The sequence below is a fragment of the Kogia breviceps genome, chromosome 6 (genome assembly GCF_026419965.1).
Source record: "Kogia breviceps isolate mKogBre1 chromosome 6, mKogBre1 haplotype 1, whole genome shotgun sequence".
Classification (NCBI taxonomy): domain Eukaryota; kingdom Metazoa; phylum Chordata; class Mammalia; order Artiodactyla; family Physeteridae; genus Kogia; species Kogia breviceps.
This window is the reverse complement of record NC_081315.1, coordinates 81,594,468-81,621,289: the sequence shown is the minus strand read 5'-3', so window position 1 is coordinate 81,621,289 and position 26,822 is coordinate 81,594,468. Positions and strand designations below refer to the sequence as shown.

The 26,822-nt window shown below is 40.1% G+C and overlaps 1 protein-coding gene across 4 annotated transcripts in view; it reads right to left on the bottom strand.

The window, feature by feature from the left end:
• Window positions 1–26,822, bottom strand: part of ATP8A1 (ATPase phospholipid transporting 8A1) — a 242,469-nt gene that overhangs the window by 20,403 nt on the left and 195,244 nt on the right. For all 4 annotated transcript variants that reach the window (XM_059066067.2, XM_067036148.1, XM_059066068.2 and 1 more), the window contains 4 exons: window positions 25,523–25,601; window positions 20,427–20,488; window positions 17,954–18,010; window positions 16,916–17,023 (listed from right to left, as the gene is read on the bottom strand). In XM_059066067.2, coding sequence (XP_058922050.1) covers window positions 16,916–17,023; window positions 17,954–18,010; window positions 20,427–20,488; window positions 25,523–25,601 — 306 coding nt within the window. The remainder of the gene's footprint in view (window positions 1–16,915; window positions 17,024–17,953; window positions 18,011–20,426; window positions 20,489–25,522; window positions 25,602–26,822) is intronic.

Below are 26,822 nucleotides of genomic sequence, written 5' to 3'. Positions count from 1 at the left end.
GTATCTTCAGACCTATCTACTTCTCACTCACCCTGCTGCCATTATTCCAGTCCAAAACTTGCCGGTCCTCCTAATAGCCTCATGCGTGGACTTGCTGACTCCCGTCCTGCTCTGCTTCTAGCCAGTCCGCCTACTGCAGCCAAAGCCACAGTGCAAATTAGCTTTGAGCGGTTCTTGCATTAAACCCTTTCAATGGCTTTATACCACCCTCAGGATGGAGTACAAAAACCCTTAATGTGATTTCATGACCTTTCCTACCTGACATCTGATTATGTCCCCTACATTATCTCTCAAGCCAGCCCCCATCTCTAGCTTCACAAAGTGTTTCAGATTTTGGAACCTGCCCAAGCTTACTCTCGTCCTTGGACACTGTATCTGTGACTCCTGTTTGCTCTTCAGTTTTCACATCAGCTGTCGCTTCTTTCCTTAGACTTGGGTTAGCTGACCCTACTTTGTGCTTCCACTTTGGTGGTAACTATTACCCATTTTCTAGTTACAGACTATAATCCCTGTAAGAGGAAGAAATATATCTTGATGAATTCTTACAACCCAAGTGCTTAACCACCAGCCAGGTGTTCAATAAATAATTGTTGAATAAATAAGTTCTTACAATCTAATGTTTAGAGAGAGTAAAGGTCAAAAAACACCAGAGCCTTGGGACTATATTCCTGAGATGTTGTTTGGCTTTCTTGTGCTCTGGCATGGAGTTATTCTGGGAGCAGTTATAACTAGATATTTTTGTGATTTGGGGAGAGGGGGGAGAAGGGCTTGATTCAGCTTCCAATAGAGGTCATTTAATCTGTTACAAAAGCTGAGTGACATGCATTAAAAGCTAAGTATGGGGCTTCCCTGGTGGCGCAGTGGTTGAGAATCCGCCTGCCGATGCAGGGGACACGGGTTCGTGCCCCGGTCCGGGAAGATCCCACATACCACGGAGCGGCTGGGCCCGTGAGCCATGGCCGCTGAGCCTGCACATCTGGAGCCTGTGCTCCGCAAAGGGAGAGGCCACAACAGTGAGAGGCCCGCATACAGAAAAAAAAAAAAAAAGCAAAAAAGCTAAGTATGTTAAATTACCTTCCCCATCCCCCTTTTGAATCAACAGAAATATTTTGGCAAATCCAGGGAAAGTATGATAACTAAAAGTAACAATTTTTTTTTTGGGGGGGAGGAAGGGATGTAGAATGGGCAGGAAGAGAAGGAAGGTCTCATACTGGCATTAATGAAGACTTTTCTTAACTACACAACGTGACTATTTTGCTACGTTAAATAAAAATATAAAACCCCAGTCTTCCCTGTCTCGGCAAATATAAACTTTATTCTTCCAGCTGCTCTGGCCAAAAAACTTGCTTTTCCTCCTTTTCTCTCACACCACACTTCCAATCCATTGGTAAATCTGATCTGCTCTATTTAAAATAAAATCCACATATCAATGTTTATAGCAGTATTATTCACAATAACCAAAAGGTGGAAACATCAACAGATGAATGGATAAACAAAATGTGGCTTACACATATCATGTGCTATCATTCAGCCTTAAAAAGGGATGAGATTCTGGCACACGCTACAAATAGATGAACCCTGAAGACATTATGCTAAGTGAAATAAGCCAGATACTAAAGGACAAATATTATATGATTCCACTTACAAGGGGTACCTAGAGTAATCAAGTTCAGAGACAGAAAGTAGAATAGTGGCTGCCAGGGGTTGGGGGGAAACAGTAATGGGGAGTTATTGTTTGATGGGTCTAGAGTATCAGGTGGGGAAGATGAAAAAGTTCGGGTCTAGAGTATCAGGTGGGGAAGATGAAAAAGTTCTGGACGTGGGTGGTGGTGACAGTTGCACAACACCGTGAATGCCCTTAATACCACTGAACAGTACACTTAAAAATGGTTAAAATGATAAATAGTAAGTCATATATATTGTATCAAATAAATTTAACAATTAAAGAGATTCTAAGGGCAAAACCCCCTTCTCCTTAAATCCAGAGTCTACCCACTTCACAGCCCCTCCCCCGTGGCTCATGCTCTGCCACCTCTCTCATCTGGATTCCCCCCCACGGCCTTATCATGCGTGCCTTTCCTCCTGTTCCCATAGCAATCTGTCCTCAACACAGCACCCAGAGCAATCATTTAAAGGAAGCAGCCGCATAGCACAGGGAGATCAGCTCATTGCTTTGTGACCACCCTAGAGGGGTGGGATAGGGAGGGTGGGAGGGAGGGAGACACAAGAGGTAAGAGATATGGGAACATATGTATATGTATAACTGATTCACTTTGTTGTAAAGCAGAAACTAACACACCATTGTAAAACAGTTATACTCCAATAAAGATGTTTAAAAAAAAAGCCAGACTGTGACTGCGCTCAACCCTCCAGGGACTCGCGAGTCTAAGCGCGTCTTTACAATTGTCTCTTGGCCAGGGATGCTCTGCCCCATCCCTCTAGCTCTTTTACTACTCGCTCCCTCCTGCCCTCCTTCTGCTTCCGCACTCTGGCCTCCTCAGTGTCTCAGCACTTGGCCGTCTCTCCTGCCTGCAATTCTCTTCCTGCAGGCGGCCTCAGGGCCTCCTCACCCCACTTCCGGTCTCTGCTCGGAGGTCATCTTTGCAGTGATCTCCCACGGCCACTGCACCTAAAGCAGCACCACACCACCACTGCAGTACTTTCCAGCCTTTTTCCTGCACTACAGTGCTCCACAGCACTTACCATCCACACACTCTAGAATATACTTTTGTTTTTCTCTCTTTCTTCTCAAGAACATATGCTCCCGAGGGCAGGCCTTTTCTCTTTTTGTTCACTGCTGTATCTCCAGAACCTAGACTAGTCCTTTGATATATATTTGTCAAAAGAATAAATGATGTAATCAAAGATAAGTACACAAATTAAGGGTAGAAAAAGACTGGACTCATATGTTTACAGGGATTACCTTTGGGTAGTGAAGCTGTTGTTTTTTTTCCTCTTTTTGCAGAAGTTTATTTAATGACTGTAAGTTAATCATATAATTGAAAACTTTTTATTATGTATTTTATTGAAAAAGCAAAAACATCAATTTTTACTGATATGGGAGGTATTCAGACGAAGAGGCCAAAGCTACAGCTAGCCAGATGAGGGAGGGTGCATTGTTTATGACCCATTTCCTACTCCCGGTTCACCAGCTGAATCAGAAAGTGAAGAATAAGAATTTAGGGAAATGGGGCTTCCCTGGTGGCGCAGTGGTTGAGAGTCCGCCTGCTGATGCAGGGGACACGGGTTCATGCCCGCGTACTGCAAAAAAAAAAAAAAAAAAAAGGGAAGTACTGTGTGCGGACACGTTTGTCACCATGGACACTGCAGAGTCGGGAGGCATCTGAGGGGACATATACTCAGTGATATCTGTCTAAACGGTACAATTAAACAGTTATAATAAAGCTGCCCTTTTCAGTCACACTCTAACCTTTTTCTGCACTTAGAATTATTTTCCTAGGTTAGATTACAATCACAAGGAGAAGATGTATTTTTTTTCTTTTCCCCCAAACAGTTCTCTAATGGAAAGAAGTGATGATTTAATAGTGATCCTCTTATTCAGAGACATGGTATGTTTATTTATTCAACTCGTTTAAAAAATATTCTCTCATTTTTGTCAAATTTTCCAGTTTTTTTTCCCATTAACCATACACACATCTGGCTAAAGTCTCTCCTTGTTGTTGTGAATGAGACCTTTCTAATTTTGGGGGTAGGAGGGCTATTTATCTTTGAGATTTAGGGCTTTTCCAAGGGAGTTAGCAAGTTTTGGAGAAAACTCTGAAAGCTTATATTACATATAGCTTGTATATCCTATTATGTGCTTCTTAGGATTTGGTTGGGTGTGGTGTCCAAGAGTTTAATTAAATCCGAGTTTAATTGTTCTTTCTGGCTCTGGCTTCTTTGAAACATCCTGGTAGAGCAACTCTTCAGAGATGATCTGTACTGTGATGTGGTTTTGTGACCCTCAGAACCCACAACTCCCACTTTTCTTTTGTTTCAGAGCCATCCACCAAGTTATGAGATCATTTGACTTCTCTTGCTTCTTCCTATGTTTCAGTTAACCCTTCTGGTCTCCTCTGGAAGCATCTTCTTCATGAAATCATTTTCATCAAAAGAAAAAAAAATCAGTGCTCAACTTCAGGTATGCAAGTATTGTTTCTTTTCATACAAACTTTCTGGATCTTTCCCACCAAGTTGTGGCTCGTCCCTCCCTACTGCTCCGTCTCTGCTCTATCAGCTGAATGTTTCTTTGGAAAAGGTAGACTCTCTTGATGTATTTCACTTTCAGTCCCGTCTCATCCCACCGCAGTTACCCATATGGTATCTCCTCCTCTAGCTCCCTTTCTCAGGGGACTGGGGAGGCTGACTCACTGAGCCTGAGATATAATGATACTCTTTAGTACCCTGAAAGCTGAAATCCACAAGGTTAACATCTATATTTTAATGGCAAAATATCAATGTTATATACACAGAATGCTTTTAACTGCATCGAAATTGTGCCTTCTCCTGGCAACACTGCCACTGATGTATGGAAACGACATCAGATGATCAAAATCAACTCTGCTTTCAGATAATAATTATTGTGTTATTTGAATGTAAACTTGCAAAGGTTTCTTAAAGTGTCTTTGTGACCAAAGCCTGGGAAACACCATGGCGTGACAGAGATTTCCAAGTTGTGGGAGCCTTTCTCAGAAATTTAACCCTTTCTGTCTGAATTCGTTATGGTACCTGGGCATGGAGTTGAACTCAGAGGTACATAAGCATAACTGGGTCAACACTAAGTGGTGAACTTTGCACTTTGCACTTTAACCAGAGAGAAATTTCAAGCTCATGCGAACTTTGGCTTGAAGAGGTGAACTTCCACTGAAAGTCTTCAGTGGCTACACATCTTGGGTAGTGAGGCTCAAAACATCCCTCGGATAAAACCCAAAGACAGAGGAATACCCATGCCAAGTTCTATGGTCTGGAGCTTATCACTGAGAAAGGTCTTTGATGTCTTATTTTAGCTCAACAGAATTCTTGCAAATTTTCAATTATATTATGTGATACATATTCATGCCAAAATATAAAAAATGTTCTTCATCACTCACTAGCTTATTACTAGCATTTATATATCATGTCCTCTGACATGAATCTGTATTCTATGGCCTCAGGTACCTTCTGGAATACTATGTATTTCATAAGGAATTGCCATCTGCCACGGCTTAATGTAATGATGTAAATACATTCGGGTAACTTTCTGTGACCTGGTCTTTGCCACACTTTTCAGTTCCAGCTCCCTCAGGAACCCCAACTTCCCTCTTTGCTTGGGCTGCTCTCTAGCTGGAAGGCCCTTCTTTCTCTTGGTTTCCTGCACAGTGTGGGGAACAGCAGTACCAAGAAACCTTTCTAAATAGCCTGGGGATTGAGTGCCCTCTCCTCTGCTAGCCCCTGCGAGTCCTGATCATAATAACTAGCGTCTTACATTCTCACAATCTGTTGATCTGTTGGTTTACTCATGACTCAAGCTCCTCAGAAGGACTCTCTTTTTTCAACTTTTGATCCACTGACACCCAGTATAGGTCCTGACACAAGGCACTCCATAAATCTCAGCTGAATTGAGCTAAATTGGACTCTTATATGGGATGAATTATTACTTTCTCCATAAAAGTAGATAGAGCAGAACACCCAGAAAATATCTAAGGAGAAGGGTGTTTTGGGTAAACCCCAATATGTTTGCAATTATACCAGAAGCTCTTGGTTACTCAGAGACAAAGAAAACCCTTGGCTTGGATTATCCCAAACAAACAAACAAAAGTCTTAGAAAATATGCAAATTGTTCCAAACAAAGAAAATCTTAGAAAATATGCAAATCAGATGCCAGTTCACAGCGTTTATGTGATTTTTTCCCCCTTGGACATTCCTGGGAGGTTGTGAGGAAATAAATGAAGGAGGTGTGATCACCCTGGGGGACTAAGAACCAATATTCAATCTAGTTGAATGATGCAAAAAACCATCTTTGCATCTCCACCCTCTGGAAATAAATGACTAAAAAAGATGTTCAGAGGAAAAGGAGGAAGAGCTAGTCGGGACCTAGATCAATCAGAAGCTATTTTTTTTTTAAGTAAAATTTGACTGTGTATCAATATATACTGAGAATTGAACACGCAAAATAGTCCTTCTAAAAAGGAATCAAGAGCACTAGAAAATGTATGGCTCTGAAACTTTATTTTCTAGGGATATAGTTCCCAGAAGAGTAAAAGTAATTAAGAACAGAATTTGTTTTGCTTTATTTATTATTTATTTATTTTTTGCGGTACGCGGGCCTCTCATCGTTGTGGCCTCTCCCGTCGCGGAGCACAGGCGGCTCTGGACGCGCAGGCTCAGCGGCCATGGCTCACGGGCCCAGCCGCTCCGCGGCATGTGGGATCTTCCCAGACCGGGACACGAACCCGTGTCCCCTGCATCGGCAGGCGGACTCTTAACCGCTGCCCCACCAGGGAAGCCCTGCTTTGCTTTACTTTAATCTTCTTTATTGCACTATTTAAAAAACTTAAAAGTACCAGAAAAATGAGGACAAAATTAGTAACAAAATATTCTTTTTATTATGAGAATTATAATTTTTAAATGTTCTGATGTTACTGGAGACGTTGTATAAGATAGGGCACCTTATCTCAATGCTCAACATATTTACTTGTTATATCATTCTTAACAAGTTTTTATAATTTTGTGATGGCTCTGTATTTTATCTTCTTAAAAACCATCTCATAAAGCATCAATTCTTTGATTACTAGTAATTCAATCTGTGAAACATAATGACCTATATTTCAGATTGTAGGAAGTTTTTTTCTTTAAAAAATTTATTTTCCTGCTTTATTGAGATATAATTGACGTATAACATTACATAAGTTTAAGGTGTGCAATGTGATGATTTGATATATTTATATATTGCAAAATGATTACCACTGTAATATTAACTAACACCTCCATTCTGTCATTTAATTACCATCTGTTTTAGGAAATTATATTTTAAAAACTCAAAACTTCAAAACCCATTTACCTATGGAAAGACATATAAAAGCTAATATATGGCTGAGTAATATTCCATTGTATACATGTGCCACATATAGCTGATTCACGTCGTTGTACGGCAGAAACACAACATTGTGAAGGAATTATACTCTGATAAAGATGTTAAAAAAAACCCCACGAACATATGGCTTATGTAGAAAATTTATTGACTTTCATGGCAGAGACTTCTAGTTGCCTCCCAATATATCTCCTCTCTGCTTCTTAGATGTAACCCTTGAATCTTGGCTTCTCCTCTAGCTCAGATTATGTTCCTCTGGCTCTCTTATTGCAGCTAGGTATGGCCATGTGACTAGCTTTTGGCTAATGAGAGCTAAGAGGAAATGTGGTGGGCAATGTCTAGGAAAGAACTTCAAAGAGAAAGGGTTAATCCTTCTCTCCTTTCTCATTGGCTGGAATGTTGATAAAATGGCTAGAGCTTAAGCAGCCATTCTGGATTACGAAGAAGGACACGAAAGTTGACAGTGCAGCAAGACAGAAGAAATCTGGTCCTGCATGACCGTGCAGCTGCCATACCAGTCTGGAACTACCTGACACCACTGGACTTTTTTTCATATGAGAGAGAAATGTTTCTATCTTGTTGAATCCACAGTTACTTCTTTTTTTAACATAAAAAAATATGCCATAAAATAACTTGCTTTGCATGATACATACATGCTAGGGAGCCTTAGTGATAACTTGGAACCAAGCAGCTTTTGACCTCATTGATGATCTCTTTTCCTTACCATACATGGAATGCAAGAATTGTGTCCAATTGTAAGCTTTATTGAAGTAGATGGCACAGTGACATTCATGGTTTCTTTTATGAGCAGTTTTGATTGCTCCCTGGCACGCAACTCAAAAACAAGCTGTAGTGGTCTTATGAGCCAGAGTGCAGAGCTTATAGGGGTGATATGCTTTTGGCCCATCTCACTGGCTCCATCTCATCGCACTCTTTCCCACTCTCTCTGCTCCAGCTACACTGACATTTTAGTCTTTGAATTTACCAGGCTCATTCCTGCCTCAGAGCTTGGGCACGGGCTGTTCCTTCAGCCCTAAAATGTTCTTCTTCACATGAAGGTATCTCCACATTATTTGAGTTTGTGCTTAATCATCTGTTCTCCAAAAACACCTTCCTGGAGCAGCCATTACAGTCCTGTCCCTTACTATATCATCCTGTTTTCTTCCTATCACTTTGTGAAATTATCTTTAGTCGTTCAACATTTAGTCATTTGTTAACAGACTTAGTGACTGTTTCTCCCTCTCCTTGCTCCTCTCAACCTGAACGTTAATGGGTATCTTGTCTAATTAACCCATTACCTTGACACAGTGCCTAGAACTGATTAAGCACTCGATAAATAATTACGGAATGAATGAACACGAGAATGCACTGACTCTAGAGAACAGCCAAAGTTCTGCTGTACTAAGAGCAGCTTTGCTCAGCTTTCCATGCCTTGCTCACTGTCATGGCACTTGGGGGGCACCACATCATCCCTCACATTTATGACGTCAAGAGCTCATCAATAAAAAAATGAGATCCTTAAGGGAAATGACCAATTCTGTTCACCTTCTGCATCCTCCACTGCCTAACAAAGAGCCTGTAACACACATACACTAGAGACTCAATATATATTTGCTCTGTATTGTAGGAAAGGGTGTTGTGTCTACAAAAAGCAATGCCAGCTCTCACAGTGACTCCAAAGAGAGCTTTAACTTTAAAATGTGTGCCAATGTCCTGATTTGCCATTACATTTGTCACATCCATGTCTCTCTTTGCTTCTCAGTGTTTCTACAAGGCTTCTCTTTACAAAGTGGGCTTGGAAGTGGTTACACAGCCAGCTTCTTTAAGACCCGTGATGGTGTGCCTGTCTCATTCACTGTCAGGGCCCTGACCAATGGCATGTTTTACTGGATGGGATCTCGACTGTTGGCTCATTGAAGAGCATCTGACAGAGTTTAGGGTTCTTGTTCCCTCCAGGCTACTTGGCTAAACCCAGTAATCTTGCATGAAACTCCTTCATATCATAACACTGCTCCACCCTATCCGCAAGGCCTGGTCTTGTGACCAATAAATTATTACATGCTATCTAGGTAATTAAAAGCTGAGAGATGAATAAGGACTATTTTAAACCAGGAAATTCCTCATATGCAAAGTAATTCATTATGCTGGTAAAATGGGTAACAGCACAACTTAGGAAAATCATATCATTAATGTGGTTTATTAATACCTTTCCTACAGGGGTGACACTAAAGGGTTCAACAAAGATTTTTATTGTTTTTCAGAGAGACTTTACTAACCTCAATCAAGAGATCTGAAATTCTGTAAAACACATGCTTGTTCCCTAACTTCAATTTCCTTCAGTAGTTTTATAGATCCCTCAGGCCAGGGAGAGCAGAACCAGATGCGCTTGGGAAGACTTTACAGTGTGTGTCTGCAATGCTGCGATACATTGAAAAGTTCTGCCGATACTAAGCTTCTGGTATAAATCGTGATATGAAATGATCCTTGATGTAGCGTGCTTTTTACTTTGTAATCTGGTATACTAATCATAGTGCCTAAAATATTTTCTTCTGGAAATTCAAAAAATACCCAGTAACATCATCTAGACAAGTCGAAAAAGCAGGCCAGCATATGTTTATATAACATATCACTTCTCCCCAGGGCCTACCTTGCCCCATAAATTGTGGTACTGGTGTGAAAAAATACAAGTCAGGTCTGAAAAAAAAAAAAAAAAAAAAAAAAAAGGCCTCCTCTTAAATCACAACCATATTTGTGAGAGGAAAGGAAGACAGAGACAAATTTAAAGTTGCAGTCAAGCTTATCACGCTATTTTCTTTTTACTTTCCTTTCCTAAATAATTTCTTATTGTCGCATTTTCCACCTTTGTAGAATCCACTCTCCCCCTACCCTGATGTCATAATTCTTTTTTAATTGTTAAAATAGTTCAGTCATTTGTGGTACTGGGATACTTGTTAATCATTATCATTTGAATCATTATTAGGGGCAGAGATGTAGAATTACTGTAGTGGAAACAAAACTATAGGAAGGAGTGTTTCCCAAACGGCAACACCCTGCCCACCAACTGAGAACAGCCCTCCCCGGCTGTGACTGGAGAGACTTCAGTCTTCCCTAAACGCTCAGATATCTGGGGGATGGATTTCTGATAACTTCAGGCATGCAGAATGTGCTGAAGGAAGGGGGAAAGAAACGATGCCTGATCTGTGAAATAGGCAGCTGAGCACAGCTGAAGATGGAAATATTACATGCAGATAACGGATGGCTTAGTTTACCAACCAGATGGAAGTAAGTACTTAGATTGGGGCACTGACACTAAAAGGAATCTATACCTTTGAAGTTGATAAGGCTGGGAGAAAAATGCAGAGGAATGAAAAGGTGAGAGAAGAAATGTAAAAGCGACAGAGAACAGTGTGTATGGTGGTTAAGGGAAAAGACTGGCTGGGTTCCAACAGCGGCTCAGATACTTACAAGCTGTGTGACCTTGGGAAAATTATTTAACCACTCTGTGTCAGTGAAATGGGTAATAGGAACTACCTCACAGTGTTGTGTTAAATGACTGAAGACATGAAAAGTACTTATGACAGTGACTGACCCTCAGTAAACGAGGCCCTGCTATCATCTGAGTAGCAACTGTACATTCTCTGATGATGTGGTTTTCAATTTCATATATATATATATATATATATATATATATATATATATATATATATATAGTCATCATTGCCAGATTTAATATGAGATGTTAATTGTTTGATCCAATTTTCCTTCCCGGATAAGTTTTTTCTTTCCTATCTCTGTCAGTTTTGAAAACATAATACCAGAAGAGGAGGGGCCCAATTCCAAACAGAGCTCCTAAAAGTGGGGAGCTCTCGGGAGTGAGTCTGAAATTGGGATAGATATTTGCTGATCTTGCATAGGTCCAAAGAGTCAAGGCAGGATCTTCAATGACCCCATGACAAGCTGGGGTCATTGTACTGAAGCAGGTACTCCCGTTTAAGCTGGGATCTTATGGCCAGCCACTCGGCTTGTGCCTTCCGGGTTTCCATATATATATATACATTTTTTTTTAATGAGCTGGGTATTACATATGCTGATATGGCTATTAAGAGGACATGAGATGCCAGGATACAAAGTGAGGCAGAATTTCTATAAGTGTGTTGATGGAGTTAGGTGGGTGTTGAGAAGAGAGAATTAAAAATCTTGGCATTTTTTTTTTGTTTTGTTTTTTGTTTTTTTGCGGTACGCGGGCATCTCACTGCTGTGGCCTCTCCCGTTGCGGAGCACAGGCTCCGGATGCGCAGGCTCAGCGGCCATGGCTCACGGGCCTAGCCGCTCCACGGCATGTGGGATCTTCCCGGACCGGGGCACGAACCCATGTCCCCTGCATCAGCAGGCAGACTCTCAACCACTGCCCCACCAGGGAAGCCCTATCTTGGCACTTTTAAAAAGAGACAGGAATGCTTTTATATCTGGCTAACTGAGGGAAATTGATCACGGCCCTGGGTATCCTGGGAAATAGATCAATCAGGGAAATCAATGGAATGCAAGGAAAATGGCTGCAAGGAGAAAAGAAAGCATTCCCATCTGAGAGAAAGGAATAGGGATGGGTCCTGAAGAAAAGGTATTTAGTTACTCAAGATGTGAGAGCAAAACCAATGGGATGTGAGAAGAAAACCTGGGATGAATTCTCTGGGTCACTTGCTATTGCTCTGCTTATCACAACAGTTTGTGATATGGATTTAAATGAAACAAAGAATACCTGCTGCCAATAAATATTGGTTCCCTTCCCTCCCCCTCGTGGTGAGCAAGGATTTTCTTTCAACATATTGAGAGAAATGGCTCTGTCTTCAGATGGCGGCTACAAAGACAAATCAAGGACATAAACTGGAAATGACTGTAAAATCCTGATCTATGTATGAATATGCATCCAAGCTGAATATAGAAGCATGAGATCCGTACCTGTAAGTTGCCTAACTTGTGTATAATTTGCACCCTGAGTTCCAGTTCACATTAACTAGAGCAGAATAGTCTGTGCCTTCAACATTTAAGATACTCCTCTGGAGAGAAGACAGTGAAGAGAAGTCCACAGAAAATCTGAATCCTAGGAGTTGGAAGCCACTTCGCAGGTGCAGATGAGCAAGGCTCTGCTGAGTAGCACTACTTTCCGATGCTGGGGCTGGTTACATGAGACCACATTCTGTTCTGCTGCTGGAAAGCGCCACGTTGTGGAAATCTCTGGATGTTAGCAAGATGTTCTTATCTGAGCTGAACTCTGCCTCTATGTCACCTCTACTCTATCATTTCTCATGTGTTTGTGCAAAACAAGATGCAGACGTAGAGAATGGACTTGAGGATATGGGGAGGGGGAAGGGTAAGCTGGGATGAAGTGAGAGAGTGGCATGGACATATATACACTACCAAATGTGAAACAGATAGCTAGCGGGAAGCACCTGCATAGCACAGGGAGATCAGCTCGGTGCTTTGAGACCACCTAGAGGGGTGGGATAGGGAGGGTGGGAGGGAGGGAGACGCAAGAGTGACGGGATATGGGGACATATGTATATGTATGGCTGATTCACTTTGTTATAGAGCAGAAACTAACACACCATCGTAAAGCAATTATACTCCAATAAAGATGTTAAACAACAACAACAACAAGCAAGGAAAACAAACTTACTTCACGATCCTTTACTTAACATTTATGGGGCACTAGGAGCCTGACGCCATTATGTCAGAGCAACCAGTAAGGACACGAAGGGACAGTGGACACGTGAGGAGGAGGGGGAGCATTCTGGCACAGCGGCTAGGGGGTAGAAGATGGAGGGAGGAAGACCAGGACCACCGACATGTCCACAGGGGGAAGAGACGTGGTGGAACCAGTGCTGTCAGGAAAAAGAAAACAGAGATTTCCTCGTCCACACAAATCCTGGCAATACCTGCAACGAGGGGCAGTCCCTTCAGACTTCTAATTTCCAGATTATACACCACAGAACCCTTTGAATAACTATGATCAGAGGAGCAGCACCGGGCAGTGTAAAAGGTAGCTGACCCTGGGACCACACAGCTAAGTCACAGCGTACCTCTGTCACTTAGTACCAGTGGGGTATCAGATGAGGTACTTAACTTCTCTATGCCTCTGTTTTCTCACCTGTAAAACAGGTATGGTAACAAGTTTGCTGGGAGGATCCAGTGAGCTGAGGACAAGCACGTCCTGAAGGTCACGGCCAACACAATGGCATCCACCTTGACTTCTTTTCCTCTCACTCCTCATGTCCAATCTGTCAGCAAATCCTATTAAGGCTACCTTCAAACTAGATTCAGACTCTGACCACTTTCACCACTGCCGCCCTCCTGGCCCAAGCCACCATTCCCTCTGGCCTGGGTTACTGCAATAATCTCCTAAGTGGTTCATAACACAGCAGTCATAGTCCTGCTGTGAAAACGTAAGTCAGATCATGACACCCCTCTCTCAAGCCCCTCCAATGGCTCTTTTTTTTTTTTTTTTTTGCAGTACGCGGGCCTCTCACTGTTGTGGCCTCTCCCGTTGCGAAGCACAGGCTCCGGACGCACAGGCTCAGCGGCCATGGCTCACGGACCCAGCCGCTCTGCGGCATGTGGGATCCTCCCAGACCCGGGCACGAACCCGTGTCCCCTGCAGCAGCAGGTGGACTCTCAACCACTGCACCACCAGGGAAGCCCTCCAATGGCTCTTTACTTGACCGTGAGTAAAAGCCACAAGGCGCTATGGGAAACAATGGAAATCATGGTTCTCGGTTTCTCTTGCCTGCTGTGTTCTCTATAGCACTTACATCGGTCTATATATTTCACTTAATTATTTTATTTGCCTGTCTCCTTTCAGTTGAAAGTTGAGAAGGTCATGGATTTTTGTTTATTTATTCACTAATGAATCCACAGTGCCTGACCCACAGAAGAATCTCAACAAATAATTGTTAAATCGATTGAATGAATGCACATCAAGTACTTAAAGTGTTCAATATACCTTAGGTATTTTTGGTGTTATTTTTCCCAGATCTTGGTTGTCTTTTTGAAGAACTTCTCTATTGTGTGAATGCCTTTTAAAACCACACAGTACCTCATCCTCCAAAATATCACCTGAACCAGGATGGGGGGAATGGGGCTGCTATTTTCGGTCTTGCCTACCCATCTCTGTTACTGCTGTGCTAAGCTGGGCGCCTTTATTATGCCTTTGGACAACCCAAACATACAGACATATTTAATTATTTAGTTTTGGAAGGAACTGCTGCCAAACCAATACAGGAAAAAACTGGAGTCCTAGGGGTATGGTCCTTGGATTAGACACTCATGACCCTGGTGGTGGTGACAGAAAGTTGACTTCACCACACCAGGAATGCTTTGGAATAGCGTTGTGTTCTGGGGGATGCCTTGTGCTGTGTTTCATTACACGGATTAAGTAAAACATGTCAGGTCCGGGTTAAGTAAAACATGTCAGGTCTGGGAATGCTAATATTTGTACTTATCCTGGTGCTATTTACAACACTATATTACTACATGTAGTATATAATAATATATATGTAAAATATATTATAATAGTATATTGCTATATAAGATAACAGATGAACAGGTAAGTATTATTCAGGATGGTTGGCCAATTATATATATACATATATATATATATATATATATATATATATATACACACACACACATACAGATATAACTATTGGCACATAAATGAATGTTTCACATATATGTATTTAGCTATATTCTTGACTGAAACATAGAATTTTAAGATTAAAAAATGTAAATCTAAGGGCAGTTACTTCTTCCTGAAATTAACTGGATTGTAATAGAACTAGTGCCTATGCACAATAAAAATGTTCAAAAATTGAGTCCTGCCACAACATTTTTGGGTCCTAAAACCCTAGTGCCTAGGAAACAGTAAACGTAGACTATCTCTCCTTGGGAATGTGAGTGGCGTTCTTGTTATCTTCCTTTTTTGCAGTTGTGAGGCTCATTTACACACACATGCATACCAAGATGCTTTGCAAACAGTAAGTACTAAATAAATTTAAAGTATTATTCTTTTCTTTAAATACATTAAGCAGATTTACAGTTTGGACAAGCTAGCCAAGCCTACAGCTGAATTAATCCATTCTTCCTATTTTCGATGGAGCACCAGCTATTTAAACATTATATTCAAAGTATCAGTAGCAATAAAACAACAAGAAAAAGAAGCCCTGTTAGCACTTCACACTGTATATGAAGAGAACAGAAATGTGATGGGGTACTGACATCCATTTCACTTTGAATTAAACACAGCATCACCGCAAATCTCAAGAGATGATATTAAGTTTTGTGTTTGGGTAATACCAGGAATTCTACAGGCAAGGGTACAATTATATTTGGTTGGCTAAAAGCCAGTCAAACTTCACACTTGTCCTAGAAGTAGGTGGTCAAAAACTCTGTTCTTGTCTTCAAAGCGATTGGCTACAGCTGCTCAAACTATCTCAATTTCAAAATCTTTTGTGTCACTCATTTTGAAAATAAAATATTCAGACACGAGGTAAAATGAGGTCTAATGAAAAAGATATTAAGTTAGAATTGACCTTGGGGGAAAAGCAGGTCGAACCGGACAGCGCACATCAAATAAAAACAAAGAATAGAATTGGAATTTCCAAGTGGCATCAGCAGACATACACAGTCTTTGATTTTATTTCTTCAGGAAAAAAGGACTCAAACCAAGGGAAGGAGGAGATGCAGTCACAGCTTTCGCTCTGTTCTCCTCAAAATACATGCTGTAAATTTTCTCAAGTTCACAGTACATGTTTCAGAAGAAGCCTTTCCTCTGGGTGGAAGGAAGTACATGCTCCTTGATATGTCTGGTTTTGCTGTAATAGTATGTAATGCCTCTCTCTAATAAATTTAACCACAAAATTTTTTTTTAATGTGCCTGCATTCTGCTAATTTATAAAAAGCAGGATGCTGTCAGATAAAATTTCATGAACATGATCTATAAACCAGACTGTCAAAAGTGAAAGGTACTCAGGCAGTACTTAGGGAAACAAATAATGGAAACCCCTGGAAAGGTTTCCTGTGACTGCAGGAAAACAATGTACTGTAACGGAGCTCACATTACCTTGATTTGCAAGTTACTGTGAGGTCACAGGAAATCCTGAAATGTTTTCCACATTTTCTTTTATACATTTTATGTCAAATTTCCTGCAATTGAAATCATACACCCTCCTACTGCTGGAATCTCTTCTGAAAGAAAGGAGATCTTGTGACACTCCCCCACGAACACCTAATAACTCAGTTCCTACCAGTGTAACAAGAAAGTGACAGACGGAATTGAAAGTGGACCATGATAAGGCTGAAATGTCAGATATCCTAACTCTTTCAAAATGAAAACCAAACTGATGTCATTAAGACAGCTCTAAAAGTGCATTTAATCTAGTGACAGTAGCCTTTTCTTTAGAATAAGAGATAACAACAACAACAAAAAAGACAGACTGTCCCAAGACATTAGCTCACCATTTCCCCAAATCTCTTGTTCAAAAAGTATGTGTGGATTGATGGTCTAATTTTAAAATGGCATCCTCTATATGGATATTCTTAACATGATTCAAGCTCCTGACTACCACATTTTATTGACCCAGCTATGCTTACGAAAGGGTAAGTCAGATTTAAGTAAAATGTCCAAGTTTAAAATATTCTCTCAATTTTTATACTCACAGCTGTGGAGTTTAAAAATAGCTTTTAAAATTGACGAATAATATTTTAATATGAACCCAAGCCAAGTAATTATGGCTCATTAATGAATACCAATTTTTAGGGTTTGTTAGATCCTGAGTTGTTAGGATACATTACCTCTCCTGACATATCAGGGGCCATGGGGACAGCAGGCCACAGAGATGAGTAGATTCCAAAAAACACCACCCAGAGTGCGATGCTGCCCCAGATCGCTATGTGGCTGAACTGTGAAGGAAGAGAATATGAGTTAAAGGACTTTCAGGTAGATGGAGGGCTCCCACCCACACTGATGAAGCTTTCACAGATTTCCTTATTAATTTTTTTTTACTACATCCATAAAATATTACCTATGGCAATTATTAACTAAATAATTGCATGTTTTAATTGGATCTTTCATTAAACACTCATCTCTTCCACACCGGTTATAATGCTGGTGGTACTGGCATTTAGAACCGTTCCTTCTCTACCCCCTTTGGCGGGTCTCACCTTCCACTCTTATCTTTTTTATCTGCTACCATCTTTAAGCCTCCTTAGTTTTTGCTCCATATGCTCTCACTGAAAGATGCTAAGACACTTGTGTGAATGTTAATCTCTGTGTTGATGATTGTCAAATCCAAATTTCTTGTCCCCATCTTTCCCTTGAGCATCTAACTTTCTTTTTATTTATTGGGTCTCTCTACCTGGATGTGAATATACTTCAATACTAGCATATCTAAAATGGAACTTGTTTTATTCAGACTGGATATCTACAAATGTCTGAGGACAAATCTTTCTCTGATATTTTTGGCCTTCAGAATCATTTTCCAATGAGTTTTCTGCCAGGCTTGCGACACACTCTACTAAGAAAAGATTCCTAGTCAATAAGTTTGAAGGCTTCCTCCCTTCCAGGGATATTTACAATGTACAACACTATATTAAGGGCTCTTGAGAAGTCTTGTGGTAAATAAACTTATTTAAGTTTTACTCGGTGTTTCCACACTTGAGTCTCCAGTTCCCCCCAGTCCATTCCTGACTGCTCCCCCCCAACTGTAATTAACAACCTGTGGAACTAGGGTAAAGGGACACATGCAGTTAGAATGAAAAACAACAACAAAAATGAGTGATAACACATAAGTAAATGTGATATTCCTTGGTTGTGACTAAAGATTCTCTTACCCAGGTCCAATATGATGTCTCCAATCCAGCTTTCAAACACACAGTTATCACCACAAACTAAAGCAGAAGGGAAATGTTATTTTATTTCATAAATATGATAGATCATCAAATTGGACTGGTAGATTACTCACAGCCTGACTTGTACGTCCAACAAGCAAAGAAACAAGTGAGTTAGCTGGGTGGCTGAACATCTTGATCACGACCAGCTGGAACTGTCATTTACAGCCTCACATTCCTGACTCCCTTCCCTGCCTTCTCCTTACCCTCACTGGCTGACAGTCTAGCCATGAGCTTCTGAGCATGGGCCTGGCTACTTCGTGTACAATTCATGAATAATGATGGAGAATCATCTATAGCAATCTTGCGTTTCCAAGCCTGCTTTAATTTTATTTTTTATCAACTGTAGTACTTAAAGCCTCCATTTTCTAAATTTTAAAGATAAACTATAAAAGTAATATAACTGGATATTTAGAAATCTGAACACTTACTCTGTAACTTTATTTACCTGAAACCCTGCAGAGTAGAATGTAAGAGCCTGTTACATCTCCATGCTGTACACACACCCATTGTCACTGGTGCCCATGCTACTAATTCTAAAGTAGGGGGACCCGGGTTTAATGAACTTCCCTGTGTTTTCCATAGGATAGCATAATGGCTAAATGGAGTCAGACTATATTGCCCTGGAGTCAGACTATTTGTGCTCAAGACTCTATCATTTATTAACTGTTCTGATAAGGCACAAGGCAAATTACTTGACCTCTCTGTGTCTCAGCTCCTTCATCTGTAAACTGGGACTGATAAAGCTTACCTACTCTATAGGTAAAACACCAAGAACAGTGCTTATAGCACTGCAGCATTATCTATTATTATCTATATAATCAAAAATATTAAATACTGTTAGTAGCCAAAGGAATTTGGGGCACTTTCAGTAGTTTGCCGGGATGGAAGTGTGACGCTTGCCTAGCACTGGTGATCAGTGCTTCAAGGGCGCAGTCCTACTTTTGGGCACTGTTAAGGGTTTGTACACAGTATTAGATGCTTTCCAGTGGTGTCATAAAGTCAGGACAAAGTGAAGCATTTGAGCTTTCTCAGTGGGATATCTAATAGCAATTTAAGATAAATATCTGTAGAAATAAAACTCTTGTTAAAATTTAAGTATTTAATTTAAGCTATATAAAAAATTCTAAAACAAGAAAGAGTTTGTTTTTTTTTTTTGTGGTACGCGGGCCTCTCACTGCTGTGGCCTCTCCCGTTGCGGAGCACAGGCTCTGGACGCGCAAGCTCAGCGGCCATGGCTCACGGGCCCAGCCGCTCCGCGGCATGTGGGATCTTCCTGGACCGGGGCACAAACCCGTGTCCCCTGCATCGGCAGGCGGACTCTCAACCACTGGGCCACCAGGGAAGCCCAAGAGAGAGATTTTGACACAAAGTTAAAGAAACACTCTCTCTTAAGCCTTGGATACTTTAAAGTCCCTCAGAGACATCTATGATATTTACTTTATTTCTAAACTTAGTCCATCAAGTATTATTTCTGTTTTGCACTCGTGTTGTACAAGAACAAACCACTAGCCCCCGAAATGTGTCCCCCCCCCTTTTTTTTTTACTACTTCATTGAGATCAATGGAAAGGAGAGCCTTGATTTGCCAAAACCTTAATACCTCTGTTACTTAATGGTCTTAACTTCCTATTATTCAGTTATTTAAACATTGTATTATAGTTTTTCCACCAACTGAGTCAGCCGTACCAATGGCCACTTAGTATTTAGGACAGCACACTGCCCCCACTTGGGGGCCATGGAGAGGAAATGACACTGGCTGGAGAATTCAGAGTTCAAGGTTGGAGTAAACATTTATTAGAGACTAACTGTGTGACCTTGAGCATTTGCATCCAAGTGGAGCTTTTGACCTTAGAGGGGAAAATGGTTTTAAAACCTTTTTTGGCTCTTTAATGGCAGGGTGCGGTTCACACTCAACTTTGCATCCTCCGTAAGTAAGTGTTTGACATAGTGACTTAACACAGCGAGGTCCATGCCTTGAGTGGGTTAAACGTCCCAAAAGAGTGGATATTTCTCTCCCAACTTTATTGGTTAGACACCCAAGTAGAATGGTACTATTTGCCATAAATTTAGGAAAGCAAAAAAAATATGAACAAGGGCAGTAAAATAAAACTGAGGAAGAAGGGACAAGGAAGAGAAAAAGGGAAAGTGAGGCAATAAGTGTAAGGAATATTGAAAATAAGAGCAACCAAATGCCTATAAAGTCAGTGAACATAAATGACATTTTTATACATTTTATATCCTAATACATTTCATACCCTAATATAAAATAATCTTACCAGTCAAAACATCTCATTTCATTTTTAAGAGCAAGTGTAAACAACCCTTAAATCCAGAAATGCACACATTTAAATTTCAAAATGAGCTCATATGAAAATTCAATTTTATATGCAAATGAGGCAAATGTTCCACACTCACAGTGTAAACGAAGTTTCCCAACAGCAGGTAATCAGAGGTCTTCCCATTTCCAAATACAGTACCTGCATGAAAAGAAGAAAGACTTGCTAGAACTGAAAATAACTGAGGTCCTTTCAGAATCCTTTCAAAGACAAGTCAATTTAGGAGTGCTGAACAAAAGAAGGGGAACCAAGAGCCATACAATGGAGCCAGAAACGAGGCTAATTTAACAAAACACTGTATGAAGTCTCATAAAGTTGCTTAACATGGGTCACAAATGAAAATCAAATTTCCAACAGTCAACATGAAGAAGGAAACTGGACTTGTTAACCAATTCTCAGGGTTCATGAGATTAAAAAAAAAAAATCGTTCAAGTGGAGCTTAATGCTATGGGCAGTAAGACAGAGGCATTCTGAACCCTTAATAAAGAACTTTGTTAACAGTATAGATGAGGGCTTTAGGGAGCCTTCTTACTATCTCTCAAAGTTGTTGGTATTGGACCAAAAAAGCAACTTAGAGAGGGCTGGGGAGCACCAATATAATTCCAGGCACATGGCTCTTTGAGGATCTGCCTGAATTCAGGGGTGCATCTAAAGGTATTTTGTTTGTCTAGCAATGACTAACAAACATGGCTTTAGATGAAGGGAGTGGTACTGACAAACCAAAATCACTACTGCTGATTAAAAAAATCAAATAAAAAATTAAAAAATTACAATAATTTAATCATTGGTACCATTGAAAAATTAAAAACCCATGGTATGTGTCATACAGTATTTTACTTATGCACATATTTGACAATATTTATTCAAAGCCTAATATGGAAGTACAAAATATGTTAGAGTAAACTGAGAGGAGACACGGAGCATGGTGCTGGTATGAAGAAACAAGGAGAGCCAGGTGAGCTTTGGACATACAGACCAGGCGAGGTTCTGTTACAAGTTGGGTCATCTTGGTTTATTTATAATCAGTCTCCACTGAATTCAGTTTCTTCACTTAAAAGAAGGTTGAGTGAAACCCCATACTTTGGAGGAGCTCTGAGATTACAATAAGTTAAATATATAAAGCACCCAGCCATGCTCCACAGTGTGACCCTGCCTCCCCTCTAAGGTTTTCAGATAAAAGTAGCCAGGAACCTAGGAGACTACCTTTCTCCGTGGAGTATCCCATGATGAGGGACACAGGATCTGACGTGCTAACATGTCTTGTGGGTATGTTGTGGATAGACATACATGTCTGCAATTAATCTGTGAACTTTCATAGAACCAAATGAACAAACTCAAATCTACAAAATAACTGAAAGTATCTTGTGATTACTTCTGGACTTCCATGCTTCTGCCATGTGGCACATTGGTTAGGTCCCTTAATCAATATAAGCAAGTTATCAACAGTAATCGTAGTTGGGTCCAACTAAACCTTTTAGTCATCACTGGTTTGTCATAAGCTGGAGATTCATTTCAAAATCGAATCGAGGAAAAAAGTTAAAAGCCGGTTGTTGCGTTTATCAGGTTTGGCATTTGGATGATTTAGGTAAATTATTCGTGCTAAAACTTTCCGGTCCCTGGACCCCTTTACACTCTTAAAAATTATTAAGAATCCCTCAAAGCTTTTGTTTATGTGGTTTATATCTACCAATATTTACCAAATTAGAAATTAAGACAGAAATTTAAAAAATTTGTATTGATTTACCTAACAGTAATATACCCTATATATGTAACATAAAAACAGATTTTATGAAACATAACTATTCTCCCAAACAAAAAAATTAGTGAGAAAATTGGCACTGTTTTACATTTTTACAATCTCTTTAATGTCTGCGTTAATAGAGCTGGATTTTCATATTGTTTTGGTTGACATATATGAGGGAAATACAAATTCACAGAGAGATGGAGTTATAAAGGAGAGAAGTATTTTAGTAATCTCTTCTAATAATTGTGGTTATTCCTTGATACTACTTTAAAACTCAAGAAGTTTCTTACAGTGGCGGAGATAGTTTCCTAAAGGTTAGTAGCAGTGTAGAATATGAAACTGTTTTGGTGGGAAGTATGCTGTCCTGCATATAGAAGTAGAGATATACTGTTGTACACACAAAACTTACATAATGCTATAAACCCATGTTACAATTAAAAAAAATACACCTAACCTTAAAAAAAATCCATTGGTCCATTTTGCATGGATCTTTTACTTATGCACGATTCTGTAACCTCATGGAAGTAGCTGGCTCAGCTCACAACTCACAAGCCCCAAGACACTCTACCTTGATAAAGCTGCTGCATGTTGGTATGCAACCGAAGTGCTTTACGCATACTTCCCATTTTGTCACACAGAATATTCATAAGATGTGTATCGAGTTTCAGGATTTAATAAAAAGTATTAGGTTTACAGCTTCTTCAAGGGCATTCTTAAGTGAAACAGCTTTTTGGGGTTGTTTTTCTAACATGGGTGCAAGGCAGTGAAGAATGACTACTAATACAATTGTATCCATGTTTGTGTCAAGGTACCAGCAATTTTACCCACTATTCCTCTTGCATCAGCAATGAAAAAGACAAATAATGTCTTGATAATATAAAAAGTTTGAAACTATTAAATTTTGACCTCATTCATGGACCTGAAAAGGTCTTGAGTATTCTCAGGTGACCATATTTTGAGAAACGCTGAAGCAAGTGAATGAATGAATATTTAGCCATACATTACATAGTTATTTCTATTTCTTCTGTACCCCATCCTTTCAAATGCTAAAGAAAACAAAAACTCCTTATGTAAAAATAAAAACCAGACAAAAAAAGAATGTTAAAACACAATTTATGCTATATGTTTTTATCTCTCAAGAAGAGAAAGCACATGTTCTCTGGACTTGGCTGGATTTGGGTTCCTCAGACAGCACCCCTTGTGAACTGGTTCTGCTGAGGCTGGCTGGCTTTGGCAGTTCCCCAGACAAATGCAAAGGAAGACTCGGGATCTGCTCTTCTGGGGCTGTAATTATTTAGGAATTCCTTTCAAACCCTGTCATTGCTAAAGTGTTTTGAATTGGTAAGGTGATTTGAATGCTGCTTGGTTTGAGCTACTTTTGATATTTTCTTTTTTTTCTGATTTAGAACACTAAAATAGCAGTTTCACAGATGGACATTCCTAGTTTTTCATACCTACATTGATTTTGCTTTACGAAAATAAACTACCTGGAGAACTTGTCTAAAGTCCTGTATTGTACTCTAGATTTCAACACCCTATGGCTCCCCTAAGTGAAAGCAATCCGAGTGTCCATCAACTGATGAATGGATAAACAAAATGTGGTCTATACATACAATGAAATATTATTCACCTATAAAAATGAAGTACTGCTTCATGCTGCAACAAGGATGAACTAAGGTCACATATTATTATACCATCTGTATGCAATGTCCAGGATAGGCAAACCACAGAGACAAAAATCAGTGGTTGCCAGGGGCTGGGGGAGGGGGAGGGGAATTGAGGAGTGACTGCTCATGGGAATGGGGTGATGAAAACGTTCTGGCATCAGCAAGTGGGGACATTGGCACAATTCTGTGAATATACTAGAAACCACTGAACTGTACAATTCAAAAGGGTGAATTTTATGGTACGTAAATTTTATCTAAAAAAAATGCCACTGTGATTCTCCTGGCCCACTGGGTCAATATTTTATATTTAATTAGATTTTCTTACCACACTTATTTCTATGGCCTAGAAAATGAGAAGTATTCACTGTTGGACTGTCAGAGTAGTTAATAAAGGAATGAGATGAAAATCTCCGACTAGGACATGAAAGTACTGCCTTCTCTGTGACACTCACACCCTCCCGCTCATGGTCTCATGAACTCCTCCACGATAGACTGGGTGCCGACGGTGAGCCAGGCACTGTTCTAGGCACTACGAAAACAACAGTGAACTAAATGGACAGTTCCCTGCCCTTCTGGAGCTTTGATTCTAACAGAGGAGAATGATAGTTATAAGAAAAAAAAAAAAAAAAGCAAATATATCACACCTGATAGGCAAGCACCATGAAGAGGATACAGGAGGATGGGGGGAGGGGGGCAGCAGGGGCAGGGTTGGTGGGTCTCTGAGGCAGGGCGATCAGGAGGGCCTCTTCGAGCACAGACCCGAGGGCGGGAGGAGAGAGTAGCTGGAACATCTGGTGAAGATGGGGAATAGCAAAACGGCCTGCTGGCTGGAGCACGGTGAGGGGGAAAGCTGGCTGGGGAAGAGGGAGAGTCGGGTGTGGTTAGCCAAGGCTGGGGCTGTGGATTTCTTTCTAAATGTGATAGAGCCTGTGGGGTTTTGCAGAGGGAGGCACCTGGTCTGATTTACGTTTTACAAGGATCCCTCTGTAGGTGGGATAGAACATCTGGCACTGCATTTCATGGGCCAGAGTTAACTCACAGGCTGAGAAGACGGCCAGTACTTCTAAAGGACGCACAGATCCTTGGGTGTTTGAAGTACTGTAGTTTGAGAGCTGAATGGTCAGCCATCTTCCTCAGGATCTCAGGGCAAGTTCTGCTCCGGACACAGTAGCACCAGCTTAAGCATCCCAGGGACCTCTTTTCTAAAGTGGCTACTTCATCATTTTTATGTGTAGAGGAAATTCACCATAAGCCTATCTCTCAAAACTGACAGAATAACATCACCCGCTCAAAGCAAGCAGAGGAAAGTTTACACTCCAAGATGAACTTAGAAACATATTAAAAATCTCATTTAAAGCTCCGGCTCAAGTACTTGAAAGTACTAGCATGTCTGATTAGGTTCAGTGTAAAGAGCTGATACAAACCTCACAGGTATAATAAATAGATCACATAAAATATTAGCACTATTGTCTTCAAACTGTACATCAACAGAGGGAAAAAAAGAGCCCTAAAATTTAACTCTCTGCAAGTTTGGAAAACATGAGAAGTAGAGAAGAAAGGCTTTGCATATATTAAATCACTTTGCTCCCAAAGGAACAGTAAAAATCTTTGAAGTGTGTACAACGTTTAGATGCATGTATTTTAGGTTAAGGAAAAATACCATAACACGAAACACTGCTATAATTTTTAACGTATATTGACAATGAATTATTTTTCTAAACAAGTAAAAAGTCATCTCTTAGCATGCATAGCCTTTCTACTTACCATACTGAAGGGCTTTTAGTGGAAACCAAAACAGAATAACTGAGTGGAAGAGGCCATTTAAACAATGAACCCAGAAAACCTGAGGGAAAACAAAAATCCATGAGAACCATTTGCGATAAACTAGCTCTGTGAACTCTGACCTTTCTTTTTATCTGTGAGCTAGATTCACAAAACGTGTTTCTCTCAGTCCACCACTGTGAATTAATAGAACTGACAGACACTTTCTGCCTCTTAGACCTTCATGGGTCATTTATTTATTTTTACGTTTCTCAAAATGTTTTTTCAGCTTCACTGAAATTTTTTCTACTTCTTAAAAACCAAGTATTAAAAGTTTAAATTTCTGCCTGAAAAAGAAAATAAAATTTCAAATAACTGCAGACCTTGAAATTCTTTAAGTGGGACTATTTTCATAATTCCAGAAGAATAGACTTTTGAAAAGTGAAATCCCTACTTTCTCTTTTCCATGTGCAATAAAAGTGTAAACTTTTTAATGGTAAGGATATAGTGCATTCTCTCTCTCTCCCTCCACACACATACACACACACGCACGCACACACACACACACACACTAAATATAACAAGTATAACACTTAAATTGTATAATTCCTTAAAGCAAAGCATTTTCACTGGGACCGAAGTAATAAAAGACTTTCATAATTTTTAAACACCTGTCAACATCAAACTTCATACAATTATAACATTGTTTAATTGTTATTGCTTTCTCATCTATTGTATTTTTAAGAACAAGAAAGCAAGTATCACTGACCTTTTCTTTGTAACATCGATGTGAAAGATTAAGTTATAGAAAAACTGTTTAGAACTCTTATGGCCCTTTGAATGGTTGCAGTTTTGTCATTCAAAATTGCTTCTTGCAAACAAAACTTATGCTAAATAAAATTGGCATGTATTAACAGTTTTAAGCTGTTCAAACAACAGAAATTAAGTTGCCTGCCTCCCAAAATTTTCCACTGTGATCTCAACCTCCTTTGTTAGTTCACCCAGCCACACCAGGTTGTATGATCCAATTTACGCTCCAATACATTACACATTTGAACTTGTGTTACTCATTAACCTTTGTCTCTTCTCCTCACTATGTCATTACTGCAAGTTTTTATTTGACAGAAAGCACAGGTGGGTGCAAGAAAAATTAGTTCTACTTTTCCATTTTCCTGACTGATACTTATTGTCACATGTTAATCCTTTAACCCCTGTCATGACCTCAGAACCCCCGACCCTTTTTACCATAACAAATGTAATCATCATCATTCAGGGCAACAATGCTTCTACATTGGGGACCCAC